The sequence below is a fragment of the Ctenopharyngodon idella genome, chromosome 21, assembly GCF_019924925.1.
Source record: "Ctenopharyngodon idella isolate HZGC_01 chromosome 21, HZGC01, whole genome shotgun sequence".
Taxonomy (NCBI): Eukaryota; Metazoa; Chordata; class Actinopteri; order Cypriniformes; family Xenocyprididae; genus Ctenopharyngodon; species Ctenopharyngodon idella.
Genome location: NC_067240.1, coordinates 7,313,932 through 7,335,430, shown reverse-complemented (window position 1 = coordinate 7,335,430; position 21,499 = coordinate 7,313,932). Strand labels below are relative to the sequence as shown.

The following is a 21,499-nucleotide window of genomic DNA, read 5'->3' as shown; positions in this document are numbered from 1 at the left end:
TGCCGAACTCTCATTTACTGTCATGTATATAGACATAGTGATGAATGATGTTTCATGAGTTTAAATATCCTCATACTTGATGGGACAGCTGAGAACAAACAAGTCTGTCTTAGACTCCATTCATGACATATTAACAAGTGAGCTATATTGGGATGTGTGTTTTACTAAAGCACATGTACGCTGTGAACTGTAAGGTGTTCGTTGGCATTGAGAAGAAAGTAAAGTACAGTATGTTTGAGACAGTGGGTCAGTTTGTATAGTTGGCATGATCAAGTTAGCTACATGTTGAGAATGTTTTTCTCGATAATTTGGAGGGAATCTTTTTTTTCCCGTCTGGTGACTTTGACGTCACAGCTCACGATAGTCACTAGCGAAGGGTTGGGATGTGCAATCTTGAAGCAGAGAACCGCAGACATTAAATGATTCAATCATGTTCATGATGATAATAATTATTATTATTATTATTAGGGCCCAAGCCACTAAGGCGCAGGGGCCTATTGTTCTCCTAAGGATTATTATTATTATTATTATTATTTTTTTTTTTTTCTTCAACCTTCCAGGGCTTTTTGGGGGGCCTTAACGTGCTCAAAAACTCTTGAAAATTGGCACACACATTGGAATCTGCGGCCATTAGGACACAGCAGACGCTGGGACCCGGGCATGGCATGGGGGCTCAACAGCGCCCCCTTGAATGGGTTCCAAAAACTTGGCTATATATCAAACACGCTTGCATGTATTAGTATGAAACTCGCTACACATAAAGACCTCATTGGTCTGAACAACTTTCGTGCTCTAAGTTATACGCCAGCTCAACAGGAAGTCAGCTATTATGGGTTGTTTGAAAAACGCATGCTCTGGAATTTGATATACTCCTCCTAGGCGATTAATCCGATCACCACCAAACTCGGTCAGCATGAAGTCAAGACACTGATGATGAAAAATTGCCAGCGGATTTTTGATATCTCGAACGGTTTGGCTGTGGCGAGGCAATGGATTTATGGCGAGAAAAGGGAAACACGGAATGTGTTATAACGTCTGCATACATTGATTGATTTTTTATGAAACTTCAGCCATATGTTCGTTGTAGGAGTCCGATCACATGGATGTGACTATTGTGAGTCAAAGTTATAGCGCCACCAACTGGCAGTAGGAAGTGTGTCACTTTCAAAATGCTTTGAGATCACCCTCTTTTTTTTTTTACCCGATTTGCTTCAAACTTTATCACAATAATGTCAAAACATGGCAGATGTAGACCTGTGAATGTATTTGTGATATCTTAAATATTGTTGCCATGGCAACATGTCAAACTTTAATAATATTCTTGAGTGTTTTTGAGGCTCTTAACATGCTTCAAATTGCATGAAACCATACACACACATCAATATTGTCGACCAGTAGACATGGACAAAGCCTTAGAAACCGGCGTCGTGGAGGGGCTCAGTAGCGCCACCTTTTGACAAAAATGGGGGGGTTATTTTTACCTACAGTCACCAAACTTGGTACACATATTGTTCTCATTAAGCCGGACAACTTTCTAATTTACAGTCATTAGCTCCGACCAACAGGAAGTCAGGCATTTTGGTTTGAATGTGGAATTTTCACACACTTTCTCTCTCTCTCTCTCTCTGTCCTACCCCCCTCCCCCCTCAGTCTCACTCTTTCTTTCTCTCTTGCTCTCTCTCAGTGTGTGTGTGGGTCTCTGTCTGTGTGTGTGTGATCATATTGGCACCAACTGCTGCAGTAAATGTGGTGTATTCAAATGACTTTGAAATAGTCCTTTTATGTTTAACCGATTTAAATGCCTATTGCCCGCCGTGCACAGTTGCCCTGAAGCCACCGGGGTGGCGGGGCCACCGGGCTTGGGCCCGCCATCGCTGCTTGCAGCTATATTTTTAATTGTTTTTGTTACTGGAGAATGCAAGCATAAAATGACTAAATAAAATGACTTAGTATATCATGGATGTTTTTGGAAACATTAAAACCTTTTTTATATATTATGGGTGGGAGTGTTTATTATAGGCCTTTTTCAAATTGCATTATTAATACTGAAGCAAAAACAAGTCTTGCCTTTGACGTCATTTTTTTTATAGTTGAATATGAAATATTCATTGAATAGAATACAATATGAAATCACCCAGTGTTCTACACCCAGTTTACTTTGTAGGAAATGACTCACAATTCATTTCTTTTGTTTGAGTTTTTATGTGACATTAGATATGACAACAGGCAATTAAATATATACTTAATTTAATTATTGATTAATGTTTAGTAATTTTGTTATGTGCTCTTGACATTCAATTTTTTTTAATTTGTTATTTAAGTTTAATTTATTTTATTTCAGTTTTAGGTTGTTTATTAGGGCTGTCAAGCACTTAATTTTTTTTATCTAATTGATTACATGATGTGCCGATTAATTAATCTAATCGCACATCAAATTTGGCTGAGTAATTACCCCCAAAAGATAATTTAAAGTCATTATTGTGTTAAATGAGAAAAGTCTCAAATAGACATTATAAAAAGTAGTTTTAGAAAGAAATACTGTATATTATTTGATTAATTTATTACCACAACGTTTAGGCTGTTTCTCCCCCCAGAAACTGCATCTGAACTGGTATTACTGTTTATTGCAGCACAGAAGTGGCATGAATGCATTTAACATGCAATTACAATTAAATAATGCCATGAGATTAATGGGGTTTAAATGGTTATTAAAGGGTTAGTTCACCCAAAAATGAAAATTCTGTCATCATCTACTCTCAAAGCCTCTATGACTTTCTTTCCTAGATAATTTAACCCATACAATGGAAGTCAATGGTAAATCAAAACTGATTACCAACATTCTTCAAAATATCTTTTATGTTCTGAAAAGAAAGTCAAACGGGTTTAAAACGACTTGAAGGTAAGTAAAGGATAACAGGATTGTTTTCATTTTTGTGTGAACTATCCCTTAAATGGATTTTTTTAAAATATTGAAGTATGAAATTATTTTTTTTAAATGAAATTATACTCTATATAAGAAACTAAAACTGCCAGTAGGTGGCAGTTAATGTCTTAATGAGTTAGTCTTTAATAAGTCATTCAGTCTTTTGGTTTGTTCAAATGGCTGATTCAGTCAGGAATGAAGCAAAGCCTTGTTCAGTCTGTCAGTTCAAATCACATTTTTGTGCATATTCAATTTGAATCCGATCATATTTATCAAGTGAGAATGGCTAAAAATCACATGAAGTGCGATTTATACAAATCCGTTTTGAGCTACATTTGTATGTGTTTTGAAATCCTATTGAAATGACATTTCTGGAAATCCGTTTCAGTCTGACCGCTCTAATCGGATTTCATGTGATTACGTAACTTTTTCACACCATGTAAAAAGTAAACATGTCAGACGTTGTTATAGGAAGCATACTGAAAGTCGCTGCAAAAACAAGGCTGCATTGTTGCAAGTGCTGGTGTTGTGCCGAATTTCGACTCCCTTGTTGAAGTCGCTACCTGATTGCCTAATCCCAACCCCTCCCCCACACGTAATCTTAAACCTACCAATAATAGGGTGGTAATAATTTGGTGGGGGTCAGAATTCGGCACAACACCGGTCGAGCAGAATATTACAATAGCCTATAAATGGAGACCTGCGGAGAAGACAGCACGGAATAAAGGTGCCGATATACTTCAAACGAAACCAAAATCAACAAAATCATGCCAAAAAATCAACAAAATCATGCCAAAACGAAGGTTGTTTAAAGTTCATTTTGGGAGTTCGAAATTGCTTGCCAAAGCGAACCCTCAGGAAAAGTTTGCTCAAGCTGCAAAACATTTTCGTACTACCATTGGTCTCATGGCAGGCATGTGTCTTTTTGCGTCGTCAGCATGAGATCGGCCTTTATAGAGACCGCCGATCAAACTTCCCAAAGCAATTCTAGGCCAATAGCGATCGGTAGCCGATTAATTGGAGCACCCCATTACTAACCATGGTTTGAAGAAGTTTTTTTTTTTTTTTTTCTTGTTATTGTTGTCCCAATTGGTTATGCAGTGTCACACCTACCTTGTGACTGTTCACTTCTGTCATACTGTTGCCAACCATTCTTACTTGAGGTTAGACATAGAAGGAATTGGGGAATGTGAAATCTCAGGCAAGTACTGCTGCATCTGTTCTGTATAAATGTGCCAGTGCAGATGGGTGACATTCCAGTGGCCACTTGCTCGTCTATGTTAATTACTATTTGCAACGTGTGGGCTGCTTCTACACATGTCTACACATGTGTCTTAATTCACCCAGAAGACCTGAGTCTTACTATTTTTTGTATTTGCACGTACTGTAGCTTAAGGAAGTTATGGATAAATTAAACCTGACCCTGGTTTTTGTCGTTCCTCATGTTGAGCATTCCTGAACAAGTAATTGTTATGAATGTTTAGCTATGAAAATGCACATTTATGTTTGTGTTTTTATTTGTGAGTGTTATTGTGTACACTGCCATTCAAAAGTTTGGGGTTAGTACGATTTTAAGATTAACTTGATCAAAAGTGAAAGTTTTGAACTTTCTAATCATCAAATAAAACTGAAAAAATAAGTATCATGGTTTCCACAAAAACACATCACACCTGTAATTAACATTGACAATAAATATTTCTTGAGCACCAAATCAACATATTAGAATGATTTCTGAAGGATCATGTGAGGAATAAATTAAATTCACAGCAATCGCAGGAATAAAATTCATTTAAAATACAAAACAGTTCTTTTAAATTGTAATCATATTTAACAATGTTACAGTTTTTACTGTATTTTGATCAAATAAATGCATCCTTGGTGTGCACTTTGGAGAGACATCTTTCAAAAACATAAAAAAAAAGCTAAACATCCAATGGAGGCCTCACTGAGCCATTGGATTTCATCAAAAATATTTTAATTTGTGTCCTGAAGATGAACGAAGGTCTTACGGGTGTGGAACGACATGAGGGTGAATAATTAATGACAGAATTTTCATTTCTGGGTGAACTAACCCTTTAATCATAGCTTTAAAAATGGCTTTGTAAAACACCGATTTCAGAAGTACAGATTACTAACACCTGGACTATGGAGTCCTGAACTAAAATAAACATGATTAAACAATATATACACGCATACATTCCTTATTAGTATTACGTCAGCTAGGGGTAAGACCTAATAAATGAAAGAAAAGAAAAGATTGAAAGGATTCCAGCAGGCCGTCAGACCAAAAGGACCAAAGAAAACACAATAAACTATAAGGTTAATTTATTGTAAATTACGGAAGAAAATAAAAATAAATTAGTAGAGTTCGTTAAAGGGACCCACGGCAGAAACGAGATGAGATAATACACAGATTATACCCTATGTTTAATAAATAGACATTTATTAATAAGTATAATTAATAATAATTAAACAATAAACATTTATTAAATTGCTTATTAATAAATGTTCACACTTTGATTATTATTGTTGCCTCTAGTAATTATGTGTCTGAATTTTAATTTCAAACCTATTTTGGGTTAATTTTAAACCAGCCAAATAGTAATTTTTAAACTATAGTTGGGTTAAATAAAACTGCCCAGCGTGTTGGGCAAACATTTAACCCAACCGCTGGGTTTGTCCATATTCAACCCAACTTGGGTTGTTTTTAACCCAACATTTTTAGTGTGTAATAAATCAATCAATACGGTGACATTTTTCAAGAGAGGCCCAAGGCCCAAAATAATCATCTAATTAAATAAATAAGCAGCATAAATAACCTATCATAAAGAAAAGAAAAATAATTACAATCAGCCTTACCTAACTACACTACACTTAGCAAAAACAGTATAAATGAGGTTCAAACAAAAAGGTCAGGTCTCTCTTACATTAGTACCACATTCTAAATGAAACAAACGATCAAAAGAAACACTCAAAGCACTAAGAAAACATTTTGGTCTGGCGGCTGGCAGGAAGTCTGGACCAGTGTGACCTGCAGCTCGCTTCTGACGAGTGGAAGAGGCGTTTTAAAAGGACTGCCCGCTGATCACCCAATTACCGCTGGCAGGCGGCAGCACACTTGACAAATCAGCGGTGGTCTGAAACTCAAAAAAAACAACATTGAAAAGGATACACAAATATTTAAAAAAAAAATTATGTAGTTTTGAAGGCACAAACATGCACGTACACGTCAGAGCCATAGCCTTGTGGGCAGCGGTCCAACATTTCAGGCAACCCAAGTTTGTGGTCCTATCCTGATCCTGTGCCCCTTTCTCCTCCCCTATCCCTTCCTTTCTCCCCTTGACTGTACTGTCCAATAAGGACAAAAATGCCCAAAAACATAACATAAAACAAAACAAAACAAAAAACACATGTATGTACACATGCAGATGCCATAGATTACATAAATTACTTTTTCTCACACAGTGACTTTTCCAGTTTAGATTTAACCAGAACCCAAGACATAATGGGTGCCAGACCACAAGGAAAACAAAACAGAAATTTTTTATATAATTTGTTTTTTCACACTCCTCTCTCTCTCCTTCTTTATTTCAGTTACTGAAAGGATGGAACAAGACTAAAGACTTTTTTGTGCACAGCTCAACACACCCCAAAGCAGCACAGCACACACAAATCTTTGCCAGCTTTAGTGTGCAACACTTTTTTGGGAAACCAAAATTCATTTGTTTATTTTTTTATAATGTTATAGACCTATTTATTGTCAAATTCATAATGCACACACAAGTTCTTAACCAATTTCCTTATTATTTGTCATGATCACAGAATTAACCCTAATATTAGATGACTGTACTTTATCCCACTTCACTAATTACCAAATAAATTAATCTAATTAACTTTGATATTTGATTTGAAATTATGTGAGAATTAAGAAATTGTAGAGTGTTACAACAGACAATAAACTTGCACAGCTACATAGGAAATTGGTTGCCATGCAGGGAAAACAGTCAACTGTGCAAAATAAGAATGTTGCTGTTGACCAATTAGAAGTAAGCATTCTAAAGAGCTATATAATCATTTAAAATGTGGTTATGCTATAAAAGCTTTTTAAATGTTTTCTTCTAATTTAGTTATTTCTCAGTTTACAATTGTTAAGGTGTGAAAAACATACTATACATGTATAGCGCCAGACCATTACTGAGCATTAAGTTTGATTCTACAGCCCTTATTGGCTGTTTAACTTGATCCCCTGCGGAATCAGGACTTCTTTTACATGTGGTGCTGGATTAAAATGCTGCTGGATTAAAATCTTCTGCTACAAGCTATGGAAATCCTGCATGACAAGAGTTTGACAGATGAAAGCTTTTGTTTTTGTTTTGCTTTTATTGGCTAGTAGTAAGTAATTATTAAATCACCCTAGGCCAGAGAATTGAGCAACCACATCTCAGCTCAAACTTTAAATTAAGACAGGTAGCAAATTCAAAATATCTGTGTTAGGAGAATGCCTTTTGCTTCCATATTATCAAATCAACAAATCAACAAACCAACACTGTTTCAGATCGATATGAATGTAACCCCAATACTAAACCTTATTGGATTTTAATTTTGGATTCATCAAGATTAATAACAAATTGTTGGTGATACTGTAGCTGGAAAAGTAGGCTGCATTGACAATAGGTATGAACCTGTTGTTTCTTCGTGTATATGACAATTATGTTCTCAAAATGTTTTTATAGTGCCAAGATAATAAAATGAATGTTTGGAAATCCCCATTTCTTGTTTGTTTGCTTTGTTTGATTTTGATTATGTGTGAAGGGGAAGTATGAAGGGGAATATGCATGTATCGAGAGTAAAGTGCATAATATTCTAGTAGGTTCCTGCGCAACCAGTAAAACAACTTGTGTACGTGATACCTACCTAACATATTCTTAGAAATTCAGAGGTACTGTATCTCAGGAGTTTTATATTCGGTACAAAAGTATACAAAATAATGGAGACAATCGCAACACCTAATCTAAAGTGTTTAGAGTCATACTAAGGCCACGTTCACACAGCAGCAGAATACAGTTGTCAGTCCTGTATTTAAGTCCTTAATACGGTTACATTTGTTCACACACAGTACATTTTTTTTTTTTTACGGGAGTGACAACAACATTTTATAACCGAACTCACACCCAGTAAATTCCCCACCCCCCACCCCATGCAGGCCACTGTCTCAACTGTAACTTTTTTTTATTTTATATAGTGATATTCTGTTCTTCATTTGGGAGCAAATTTTATGTTATTGTGCACAGTAAAAAACTATTAGAATTATTCTAAAAAAACATTTATTAAATCTCTTTTTGCCATTAAAGAAATAAGAAGAATTGTGAAGTAATATGACAGAAACAAATCAAGGTTATTTATCCATTTTAAAAATAAAATATAAACAATAATTACAAAAAAGTTCTATGCTTTGCTGCCAAGGTATCAGTGTTTCTTCATAGAGTCTTGCTAAAAAGTTAACAAAAATGTACCATTGCATACAAATTAAGAGTATTTACAGACTAAACACAAACTTTTTTCCCTGAGTTGTCCCTTTTTATGTTTATATACATTTTATGCAAAAGGTTTAATCGCTAAAAAGCATCTGTCATGTCCATCCTCAACATTTCTCTTTTCAGTTCATCTTTTCAGAAATCCTTGAGTGATGCAATAAGAGAGTCTGATCTGGCAAGATTACGGCATTGACCAAGGTCAAAAACTTTTCAAATTCTTAAAATGTCTGCCCACTATCCAGTCTATAGGGCAGGTGTGCCAGAAGGAATTTGAGGTGGTCTGATGTCAAAGGTGGAGAAGTTGAGATTTCCTTTGCTCCATTGTTAGATGTTGCCATCACTTTCTCTGACTTTCTTCCATGCTTCATGATCAAAGAGAGTGGAGTGTCTTCACTGAAACTGGGGGGTCTGACGTTCATGCTTTCATGGTTGTTTGTCATAGGAACTTGTGCCTGTTTAGGTTGAAAGGGCTTGTGTATATCCCTGTCCAGAGAGTGCTTGAGATAGCTGTTTACGTGAAACATCTGGAGCTTCTTTATACCATTATCTCGAGGGATCATATCAGAAAGGTTCCTGAAAGGGCTCTTCAGACTCAAATTGGCTGGCTCCTCACATGTGGTGGAACTCTCGGATGTTTCTGAATGTGATCGCATGGATAACTTGTGCGCGGGTTGTGCTTCAGCTTTGGTTGGGCTTTGAGAAACAGGCCCGTTTCCCGACAATGCCTGGTTGGAAACCAGTCCTCTCCTAATGAGCTCCTGTAGAAGCTTTAGAGGAATCTGAATTTCCATTTTGCCATTGGGATCTACGGGTGGGTGTCCATGGGCATTGCTTTGGTTTAAGATCCCTCCTAACTTAGGCGTAGGTGCACCAGGAGACTCTTCCTTCCACCAGTCTACGTATTGGTCGCGTTCCTGTGCTTTCATAGAGAGTGCTTCGGAGTAGTTTAGTCTACGATTGAATAGATTGACTGAAGGAGGACTTGCTCTACGTGGGACTGGATTGGCACTGGACGTGAGATCAATGACATCAGCCATCACTGGGCTCGGTCCTGCTCGGACAGTCCCTGTACTTCCTTCTCCTGAGGAAGTTTCATCCACTGTTTCCCCTTGTTCTGCACCTTCTTCGGTCGTCAAACCCCTTGGAGGGTAAAGAGGTGAGGCTTTGTTGAGGAATTTGGGCTTCTTAGAGGGAGGTGGGGCGAAAGATGATGGCGTGTCACTCAGCGTCTCAAGACTGTTTTCTTTCCTACTGAGGTTGAGAGGTTCCTCCAAACCGGTTGATGACTTGTACTCTTTTGCCAGGTAGCGTAGCCTATCTAGTGGCTGTTTGCTCTGAACCTCCACAGAGGACGTGCCCAAGTACGAGGCAGGTGTTCGGGGAACGTCTTGAGAAGGGTTGAGGCTTAGGTGGGGCAGTGCAGATTCTCGAAGTGCGATATAACTGGGTAGAGGTGTACTGCCGTGTGGGAAGTATGAAGCGACGTTCAAAGGCATGTTAAAAACCGGTCTCTGATGCTCAGTAAACATGTTCGGCGAGGTCTTTAGAGGAAAAATAAAAAAGAGTAGCATTTCATTAATTCAACACTCTCATAAAACCTTGTCGTTTCCATTTCTAGAATGTTGTTGTGTTAAAAATGTTTAAAGGATTAGTTCACTTTCAAATGAAAATTACCCCAAGCTTTACTCACCCTCAAGCCATCCTAGGTGTATATGACTTTCTTCTTTCTGAAGAACACAATTGGAGATATATTAATAAAAAATCCTGACGCATCGAGCTTTAAAATGGCAGTGAGTGGGATCAATGAGTAAGAGATGAAGAAAGTGTCTCCATCCACATCCATCCATCATAAACATACTCCACACGGCTATTAAAGGCCTTCTAAAGCGAAGCGATGCGTTTGTGTAAAAAAAAAAAAATCCATATAGTTATGATGTAAAATATCTAGCTTCCGCCAGACCCCCTTCCGTATTGAAATTACGAAAAAAAATGGAACTGGCATCGCGTCAGTTAAGCTTTTTGCATAAGTTGAATAGGGAAGGCGTAGGACGTAGCGTAAGCTTTTTGAACTGCGAGAGTTTTACACTTTCTTCTTGAGTTGAATACGGAAGGCGGTCTGGCGGAAGCTAGATATTTTACTTCATAACTTGTTAAATATGGATTTATTTATTTTTACACAAATGTATCGCTTCACTTCAGACAGCCTTTATTAACCCCCCAGAGCTGTGTGGAGTACGTTTATGATTGATGGATGTGGATGGAGGCACTTTCTTCAGCTCATATTCGATCCCGTTCACTGCCATTATAAAGTTCGGATGCGTCAGGATATTTATTAATATATCTCCGACTGTGTTCATCAGAAAGAAGAAAGTCATATACACCTAGAATGGCTTTAGGGTGAGTAAAGCTTGGGGTACTTTTCATTTGAAAGTGAACTAATCCTTTAATATATTAAGTTTTTAACATGTCATACCTGAGGGAATGCCGGGAGGTGTCGGAAATCTACCCGTTTGCCGTTCCTGGGGTATTCATGCTCAAAGTCGTAACTGCTGGAATGGAAGCGCTTTTGTGATCGAGGCGTCCTGAAGACAATATCGTCCCTGTATCCACTTTGGTGACACTCATAAGGAAGAAGTAGTCTGGTTGGACAAAAAGAGGAAAGTTTTTTTTAAAACAATTATATTATTAATAATAAATTTTTACTACATAAAAATGTAGGTCACACTTTAGATTTGGGTCCAACTCTCACTCTTAACTAACAATTAACTATGACTTTTGCCTCAATAAACTCCTAATTACTGCTTATTAATAGTTAGTAAGGTACAGTAGTTGTTAAGTTAGGTATTGGGTAGGACTAAGGAATGTAGAATAAGGTCATGCAGAATAAGGAATTAATATGTGCTTTATAAGTATTAATAAACAGTCAATATGCAAGCTAATAAGCAACTAGTCAATAGTGAGAATTGGACCCTACACTAAAGTTACCAAACTGTAAGCAGCTGCTGTTTAAAGGTCAATTCACACTTCACTGACAGGTGCAGACCAACGCCAACAGTCACCAGATAATAGCACATCACTTCTCAGACATTCCAAGAGTGACAAATGTTCATCATTAGTCAATCAAATTCGGCAAATTGTCTGTCTTTGCAATGTGAATTGGGCCTAAGGTTACACGCACTTACTTTTCATAGTGTCTGCGAGTGCAGGTGGCTGCACTGGTGCTGCGTGGGTTTCCGCCAAGTATGTTGTAAACTTTCTTCCACAACTGCTGCGTAGTAACCTGGAGATCACACACACAGGGTGTGTATATTTATAGCTGGCACATGAAAGTCAACAAAACATTTTTCTTGGGAATAATCTGAAGTTATTAATACCATTCGAAGTATGCAATCAGTTATTTAAAAAAACAAAACAAAAAAAATACAAAGAAAGATGCTGATAGTAAGCAAAAAAATAATTAAATAGCTATTGCGGTTTTTGCAAAAGAACCCCGGAAACAATCAATCACTTTTCTGTCATGCAATGACAATAGTGAAATTCTAAAGAAAGTCCAAGATGGAGTCATTTGTTTTTAAAATTGTCATTTTACCTGTTGATAGCCTCCTAGCTCCTTTACCGTCTTGTACATTAGGAACATATCGACTGAAAAGAAAAGAAAATGTCGATTTTAATACTCTGAAATAAGCTTGTTTTAGACATATGTTCACTACTTGTCTCTCTCACTCACTCTGTTTGAAGCCTAGATGAGGTATTCTCTCAATTGGTGTGTCTCTCTGTTTCATAAAGAGGTAGAGGTCTTTGAGGAATCTCTCCTCTGTCATCTCATCTCCCGGTTCTGAGCTCCTCTCCTGCAGGCTGTCCCGTTCCATCATGCTGACCTGGAAATACAGTATCAGCATATTGATAACATGCTACCATAATACCATAAGAACAGTTTCTGTTCTAAAAGATAAAATTTTATCCAGATACACTACCAGTCAAAAGTTCGAACACACCTTTTCTTTATTATTATTATATTCCGCAATTTATTAAAGTCATCAAAGCTATGAAATCACACAAGTATGGGAATTATGTACTAATAACAGTATTTAAGGAGTTCACATGTATGCTGGACGCTTGATGGCTGCTTTTCCTTCACTCTCTGTTCTAAATAATCCAAAATAATATTTTTGCTAAGAAATTCTTAAGTAGACACATTTTCCCTCGGTTTCACAGACAAGGCTTAAGCTAGTCCCAGACTAAAATGCATGTTTGAGTTGTTTTAACTGGTATATCTTAAAATATATCAGTGTTTTTTCCCCCTCCTCTAAGGCATCTTTATAAAAGCTACTTAAATGTCCTAATTGAACTAAGGCTTAATCCTGGCTTAATCTAAACCCTGTCTGTGAAACCGGGCCTGAATGTCTTTGAAGCTAGTTTTAAAAATGTAAGTTTAAGATTAAGAGATTATTAAATTAATGATGAACAAATTTAGTGTGTCCAAACATGAGACAAAAAAATATTCTACTTACATTTCATTATATTTTATTAAAATATATTATATAAATATTTTATTTTTTATGCCTTAAATGATGATATTATAATAGCCCTATTTATTTATTACAATTAGTCTTAATTAAACTTGATGTACAGTATCCTTTATTCGTTACCTTATTGTCATTCTAATTAATTTGACCAAATACAGATTACTCTTGCACAGAGTAAATTATGCAATAAAAACCTACAAACTTTATCAGCTCATCCTTAACCTGTTAACTTTGCTAAGCATAAACAGTTAAACAATACTAACATATGATCAATCTAATGTTCTTCTTTTATCATTATATCAAACCTTCCACTAGCCTAAGATCTGTGTTCCTATTTCAAGTAAACAGATTAATATCTTAGTCAAGTTTGAGACGTTCTTGATCTGTCAAGATCATCTCATGCACTCTGTGTACCATGATATGTTACGGACTATCTTATCTAAACATGTCTGACGCACACGATGCTTATCCGCGCACGAGAAGGCAGCTTGACAGCAATATTAAATCTCTTTTTGTTGACAGCCCTTGAGACACTGCTTCTCATATTTCCTTCCTCTTTGATTTTTAGTTTTGTCCTTATTTCTTAAGTCATGTTTGGAAAGCATGGAAATTTAACTTAGCGCCACCAAAATACATCTTTAATCTCATGTTAAAAAAAAACAACAACTCAAAACCAGTGATGGATTTAATAAAATTGTGATCATTTATGTGTGATGCATAAGCTCTAAACATTGTCAGGCCTTTAAATATGTGCATGAACAAAGCTGTGGAAGCAATTACTTGACTCAAGAAATTTGTTTTTGTCTCATTGACAACTCACTAATCCGACACTGACAACGACTGATAATCATTCACTACAAGCACATTGTTACATACTATTCATCTTTAATCATGATGTAAACAGTTTAACACAATCATGTGGGATTTTGTTTAATATATTACCAATATATATATATAATGTTTGCTGAGACTTAAAAAGAACCAGAACTTGCAGTGATTTACTTTTGTCCTTGCAATGAAAGTCAATGGAGTCCAAAACAGTATTGGACCCCACTGACTTTCATTATATAGACAAATATTGCCCTTAAGTGACCATTATGTTTGACCCAAAATTTGCTTCATTCACTTTGTCTTACCTGTGTCTCCTCAGATTTATGTCAATAGGATGATGGTTTGCTGGATAGCTCCTAAGTGGAGAAGAATGTAATCCAGAGAAAGTTTAGCCAAGTATTCGGCCCTTAGCAAACTAAACGAACAGTTTGTTTCACACAAGTGCTTTGTGATGCCTACATGCCGTTTCCCTGCACTTGAATGAAATCATAGCTTCTTAGCTCTGTGATTTCTATTCAACCGTCTTCCTGTTTGGAATGTTAGGTTGGACAGGTTCTTCCTGTTCTGAAGACAGATGCCAAAACCTTTGAGTATAAATATCGCTGATAATTACTCTGAGTAGTATTGTAGTCGACCTTAAATTGGCTTTAAAAAAATGACAGGCAGTAGCATGTTTACCAACCACGCAAAACACACAATTGCGTGTATACAATATGTATAATGTTTGCTGAGATTTAAAAAGGACCCGAACTGGCAATTATTTACTTTTGCCCTCAGAAGTGTATAAAAATAAAGTAAAAAAAATGCTTTTCACATGACCATTGATCAGTTTTATACATCACACTAGTCTTGCTCAGATGTTGCTTTTTCATATATAGCTTTAGACACTTTCCAAGACATAGCTTATTTAAGTATCAACATAGTTGGTAAAATTCTAATATCAGACACAAGTGTATTAATAGGCAACATTAATTTGGAATGCATACTGAGCTCATAATTTGCTAATGGAATTTGCTTTTGGAATCTGCTAACTTTTCATAGCAGACTTTGGCATCGCAACAAATCTGAGCATAGTTTGAGACATTATTGAAGAGATGAAATAATTCAGAAAACTGAAAGTGTTTTTGTTTTTTTTGAAAGTCAATGGGGTCCAAAGTTGTTAGCAAATTATGACAGAGTTTTCATTTTTGGGTGTTCTCGTGTGAGATTACTGGGTTATTTTTCTCAGAAGAAAAATGTAAGAAGCGTGAGACATAAGCAAGCGTCTCATTTTGTTCTCGATTTAAAGGGTTCACCCAAAAATGAAAATTCTGTAATTAATTACTCACCCTCATGTCGTTCCACACCCGTAAGACCTTTGTTCATCTTCGGAACACAAATTAAGATATTTTTGATGAAATCAGAGTTTGTTTGTTTTTTAATCCTCAATAGAAAGCAACGAAATTACCACATTTAAGGTCTAGAAAAGTAGTAAAAACATTGATAAGATAGTCAACATGACTACAGAGGTTCAACCTTAAAGGGTTAGTTCACCCAAAAATGAAAATTCAGTCATTAATTACTCGCCCTCATGTCGTTCCACACCCGTAAGACCTTCGTTCATCTTCAGAACACAAATTAAGATATTTTTGATAAAATCCGATGGCTCAGTGAGGCCTCCATTGCCAGCAAGATAATTAACACTTTCAGATGCCCAGAAAGCTACTAAAGACATATTTAAAACAGTTCATGTGACTACAGTGGTTCAACCTTAATGTTATGAAGCGACGAGAATACTTTTTGTGCACCCAAAAATAAAATAAAAAAAATAACGACTTTATTCAACAATATCTAGTGATGGGTGATTTCAAAACACTGTTTCATGAAGCTTCGAAGCTTTATGAATCTTTTGTTTCGAATCAGTGGTTTGGAGCGTACACGTCCCCCAGTGGTGAACCACTGAAATTTTGAAACACTTATGATGCAACGAAGCCTTGTTTACTGAAATCATGTGACTTTGGCATAGTGTTGCACGATATACCGGTATTAGAAAGGTATCGCGATACCCTGCTTTTAAAAACTGTCCGGTTCTTCATTTTATTAGTATGAAGTGCACCACACTGCTTCTAAGGAACATTGAGTGCGTGTTTATTCCTCTCAACTGCGCAACAGCTTTTATGGTGACGAAACGAGAGGTAAAAATATGGCATTATTTTGCTTACACTGCCAACAGTCTGGGCAAGCCCACGGACACCACAAATCCCGTCTGCAAAAGATGTTACAAAATAACGCAAGTGAAGGGAGCCAACACATCCAACTTGGCAAAGCATCTTGCCGACAAACATCCCGATTTGTACAAAGAATTTAAAGAGCGACAGGTTAGTGAATGTGATACCAGCATTATGTTTATGCTCTCAAACATTAAATGAGTGTTATTTATTTATTTTACTCGTGCAAGCAGACCTCTGCAAAGAGGTGTATTATTGAGTGTATCTGGTTGCAAAAATAAAATTAATTTAAAAATACATAAATATGTGAAGGGTATATACAGTTATTTTAAACCAATTTATGCTTTATTAACATTGCTGTAATTATTTACAATAATCTTACTCATTGTCAAAAACACCTACATGTATAAAAAAAAAAAACAGGAAAAAAGCATAACAGCAAATAATTTACAATTTTATCGAGCATGAAAATGATAAACATTAAAAGTATCTAAGTCTGTAACTTCATGGCAATAAAGTTCAAATCCAGAATTATCAGCCTGCACACTGGTGTGCTAAAGAAGACTGAACACAAAAGACTCATTACATCTCCTTGGTGAAGGTCTGTGCTATCAAACTAAGAAAGTAAATTATAAAAGTGTTAAAACATTAGCATAATTTATCCATCTCCCCCACCCCCACAGCCAAACAAACCGATGCCAACAGAACCAGCCACCACGCAGATGAGGCAGCCCTCCCTTCCAGCTGTTTTTCAAGCACACCACAGATATGACAGACTCAAAAGATACAAAAAGATTAAACAAAGCAGTAGCTGAGTTTATCTGTCTTGATCAGAACGTGTGTTTAGCACATCAGGCTTTATCTGCAGTCCTAGACGCATTAGACTGACTGAGGAGCACATTGACACTTTTGTTTTCCAGGCTAAGAACCTGAAAATGACCAAAGAACTGTCCAGAAAATAAGTCCAAGAGAAAATAGGACAAAAAAATAAATAAATAAATAAAAATTATGGTTTTCACATATCCACGTTCTGTTGACAAAAATCTTTCTATTGTGAACTAATAGTTATTCATTTTATTTTTTAAAACATGTAGTTCAGCAGCTGACAAATTCATTTATATTTTTATTTTTAGTTTAAACAGTTCACATTCCCTCTCTGTCTCAGCAGACAGCAAAATGAGAAGAAGCTTTTTGTTTATTAATAAAAACAACAACAAAGTGTTCTGTCATATGTTATTTATTTACTTTTCCTGCTGTTTTAGGTTTTTGCCATAGTATCGTTTAAGTATCGGTATCGTGATATTTAAGTTGGGTATCGTATCGAAGTCAAAATTTTGGTATTGTGACAACACTACTTTGGCAGTTTGATACACGCTTCGAACCACTGATTCAAAACAAAAGATTCGTAAAGCTTCATGAAGCAGTGTTTTGAAATCGCTAATCACTAGATATTGTCATAAAGCCGTTATTTTGGGGGGTTTTTGCCGCACAAATAGTATTCTCGTCGCTTCATACCATTAAGGTTGAACCACTGTAGTCACATGAACTGTTTTAAATATGTCTTTAGTAGCTTTCTGGGCATTGAAAGTGTTAATTATCTGGCAGTGGAGGCCAGTGGAGGATTTTATCAAAAATATCTTAATTTGTGTTGTGAAGATGAACGAAGGTCTTACAGGTTTGGAACGGCATGAGGGTGAGTAATTAATGACAGAATTTAAATTTTTGGGTGAACTAACCCTTTAATGTTATGAAGCGGCGAGAATACTTTTTGTGCGCAAAAACAAAACAAAAATAATAACTACTTTTCTGTACCTTGAATGTGGTAATTTCGAGACTGTCCTCCTCCAAAAAATGACCCTATAGGTCGTTTTTCAAGCACCTTTTTACAACCTATTGACGTTTTAAAGTCATGCGCCCTCTAGCTGGCGTGAAAACAATGACAGTGTTGTGTTGCGTCTTTCGTCATGAAATGACGTATGATCATCATTATCAATCAAAATGCGTGTTCATTTAAATGCAACGTGTGGACTTTTTACACGGTCCCTTACCCGCTATTTGTCCTATTTCCATTTAGCAAAAATCTTTTTTTTAATAACGACTACACCTACCCCAACCCCAACCCTAAACCTAAACCTAGTGATTTATAGTGCATATACACTTTATGAGCACATGCGTTCCCTGGGATCGAACCCACGATCGCATGATCACGACTGCATATTGTTATATATTGCAATGCTCTACCAATTGAGTTACGCGAAACCCGAAATATGATGCAGATAAAAGGGGAACAATGCATGAAAATGAAAGTGTCCTGTTGTCGATAGGGGCGCAACTTTAGCAAACGTTTCTATAGGTCGTATTTCATGCATGAAAATGAAAGTGTCCTGCTGTCGATAGGTGCGCAACTTTAGCAAACGCTCCAATGGGTCGTATTTCATGCATTAAAATGAAAGTATCCTGTTGTCGATAGGGGCGCAACTTTAGTAAACACTTCTATGGGTCGTATTTCATGCATTAAAATGAAAGTGTCCTGTTGTTGATAGGGGCGCAACTTTAGCAAACGCTCCAATGGGTCATATTTCATGCATTAAAATGAAAGTGTCCTGTTGTCGATAGGGGCGCAACTTTAGCAAACGCTCCAATGGGTCGTATTTCATGCGTTAAAATGAAAGTGTCCTGTTGTCGATAGGGGCGCAACTTTAGTAAACACTTCTATGGGTCGTATTTCATGCATTAAAATGAAAGTGTCCTGTTGTCGATAGGGGCACAACTTTAGCAAACGCTCCAATGGGTCGTATTTCAGGAAAGTGACAAACGACCTATATGGGTGTATTGGTTGGAGGATATATTGGTAATTTCATTGCTTTCTATTGAGGATAAAAAAAAAAAACTCTCGGATTTCATCAAAAATATCTTAATTTGTGTTCCAAAGATGAACGAAAGTCTTACGGGTTTGGAACAACATGAGGGTGAGTAATTAATGACAGAAATTTCATTTTTGGGTGAACTAACCCTTTAATCTCATTGTAGTCTGAAAGAAACAATTGTTCTTGTGTAATGTGTTATTGCCAGACAATACAGTTTTGTTGGACAGAACTTCTTGTGGTTTAAGTGGACTTAAACTTACTCACTGGCTGTCTGCAGGTTCATCTTAAGTTGGCACTTGGGATTGCTTTTCTCATTTCCAGACAATGAGAAAACAACACCACAAATAGAACATGTTCTCGCATTTCCCTCCATAATAGTAACTTGAGCGGAAAATATGTCACTATACAAATAGAGACAGCTTAGAAAGAAATTATGTAAGTCTTGACTATCGCAGCACCCTTAGGAGACATAGTTGTCAACTAGATCTAGAAATGGCATGCTAAAAACAGTGTTAAAATGAGTCGATTTATCATGTTTAAAACCATTCATTTGTAGTGATGCTTGACAGAATGTTGAGACCTGAAGTGCGACAGTGTTGACATGTTTGTTTGCCAGTGTTTTTGTCTACTTGTGTTGTCTGTCTTTTTCTTTGTGCTTGTCTACACTTAAACTACAATATTTTTAAGGGCATGCGCTACAACAATACCACAATTTTCTTGTCTTGAAAAACCTGTTTTGTTTTCTTATTGAAACACCGGCTGCTGGAAAATGTATAAGTGGATACAGTGGCTCCAGGAAGTATTTTGTTCTTAATGCACACTTAAAAAGATATATTAGAAACCAGGTGTCATTTATTATGAGAAATATAGTACTAGTACACTTTGTAAAGCAAAACGTGTCACAGAAATAAGCTTGTTATAGGTTTTAAATGATACAAAATTTTTCAAAATGAACACAGAATACTACAGTACCTCCACTAAAATCATCTTGAGAGCGGCTGGTTAAGAGTCATTGCAAAAATGTCTCAGAGAAGTCAAAACGGTAACACTTTATTTTACGGTACAAATTATGCATAATTACTAACCCTAAACAAAAAACCCTAACCCTAACTGTAACTCTATAGTAAGTACATGTAGTAAATTAATAGTACTCAGTACTTATTTGAGTAATTACAATGTAACTACGGCACTAAAATAAAGTTTAACCCTTAAAAACTGTTCATTCTTGGTCCCCTGTATCTAATGAGCAGTCGTTTTTTTAAAGATCGATCTAAGATTAGATTGCAGCTGACTGCACTGCAGCACATTTACATTAATGTAAAAGGACATTGCGGGAAAACTCCCCTTGAAAAATATGCAGAGCATAATTTCCTCATTTCTTTCTTAGACATCCTGATTAGCAACTATGCGACATGATGAAATGATTGGCAGTAAATTGAAAACCTATTTCCTGGCAGCATCTTTTTCTAAAACGTTTACAACAGTTTCCACATTTTTCTTGTCCGTTCAACAGATTTTTTTTGGTCAACTCACACTGATCATGCACATACATTCTCAAAAACACGTGCCTTGCTTGAAATGCATCATTCCGTAGGGACATTTATACTTTTTGTACTTTTTGCACTTTTTGCGATGGGCAATTTGTCTTTGTATGCAAGAGGAAGCTTGTTTAGTTGTCAAGAAGGGTTTTTTTTTTAAATTGTTTTGTTGAGCATAATTTGTGGTTGTTATCATTCACCAGTGGAAAATGCCAACATGCACAATCTGTTGACACTCGGTCCAATTTATCGCTGTTCTGTGGCTTGCTACCTGTCCTAGTGAAACCACAAAACAAATATATCCCTGCTATACATCCACTGATATGGTATAGAATTATATAGCTTTATGTGGATTAAAATTGCTCTTTGAATGTTATTTAAACATTTGTAATCTAATCATTTTCGTTTACATGTCAGTTTTGACTTGTGAATGATTTGTCTGGATAAGTGCATCACAAACTATTTTCGAAACTGCAAAGATCACAGTTTCTTTTTTACATAATCAGATTAATATTCACGAGACAAGCATGTGCCAGCTCACCCTCTTTGAACTAGTCACCAGATTCAAATAACTCCCTGATAGTTTTCAGAAAATGACGTAGGTGTACAAAGCATTTAAAATATGCTATTGACAGGTTCTCATGATTGCCATTATCAGATGAACAGAATTGCAACAAGATCTGTTTTCCAAGTACAAATAACAATGAATTTTTAGAATGTCAGTGGTGCATTTACACCTGCATCAACATTACAGTTCTTGTGGTGAAAGTTTCCTTGGATTCTATTATTCTCTAAAGCAATATTTGCTTATAAAATATCATACCTATGTGATCTTTGTTTGTACTGATTATTGCTCTGTAAACTGTTTGTTAATTAGTGTGATTCAGTTCTCGTATCAGTCATGGGAACAGCTGACACAATGACTGATTCATTTCTTGTATTCTTTTGAGAAGAGATATCCATCTACAATTTATATAATACAAAAACATATAATCAGATCGATAACGTGAATAGAGGGTATGCATAGACGTCACTTTCCCGGCGGACTGAGTGGCAAAAGAGCCTGCTGCTTG

At 36.3% G+C, this 21,499-nt stretch overlaps 2 protein-coding genes across 3 annotated transcripts in view; one reads left to right on the top strand and one right to left on the bottom strand.

Annotated features, from left to right (window-relative positions):
• Positions 1-7,692, top strand: part of LOC127503336 (rhotekin-like) — a 38,620-nt gene extending 30,928 nt beyond the window's left edge. For both annotated transcript variants that reach the window (XM_051876991.1, XM_051876990.1), the window contains one exon: positions 6,518-7,692. Coding sequence is in view for 1 of the 2 variants with exons in the window: in XM_051876990.1 (XP_051732950.1) it covers positions 6,518-6,524 (7 nt within the window). In the remaining variant the exon portion in view is untranslated. The remainder of the gene's footprint in view (positions 1-6,517) is intronic.
• A 538-nt stretch (positions 7,693-8,230) lies between these two features.
• Positions 8,231-14,628, bottom strand: LOC127503332 (uncharacterized). Its single transcript, XM_051876986.1, has 6 exons — positions 14,120-14,628; positions 12,185-12,335; positions 12,047-12,099; positions 11,640-11,737; positions 10,931-11,096; positions 8,231-9,998 (listed from the first exon to the last, which is right to left on the bottom strand). Exons 2-6 carry the CDS (start codon positions 12,327-12,329, stop codon positions 8,676-8,678), a joined length of 1,785 nt encoding a protein of 594 aa, XP_051732946.1. The 5' UTR covers positions 12,330-12,335; positions 14,120-14,628; the 3' UTR covers positions 8,231-8,675.
• Between the last annotated feature and the right edge of the window lie 6,871 nt (positions 14,629-21,499).

What these genes read in the sequence shown, in the direction of transcription:
- LOC127503332 (XM_051876986.1), bottom strand. Translation starts at nt 12,329, where the DNA reads ATGATGGAACGGGACAGCCTGCAGGAGAGGAGCTCAGAACCGGGAGAT. An exon ending in AGCTAGGAGGCTATCAACAG is followed by an intron (nt 11,738 to 12,046) that starts GTAAAATGACAA and finishes TGTGATCTCCAG; the next exon opens with GTTACTACGCAGCAGTTGTG. An exon ending in ACCTCCCGGCATTCCCTCAG is followed by an intron (nt 9,999 to 10,930) that starts GTATGACATGTT and finishes TTTCCTCTAAAG; the next exon opens with ACCTCGCCGAACATGTTTAC.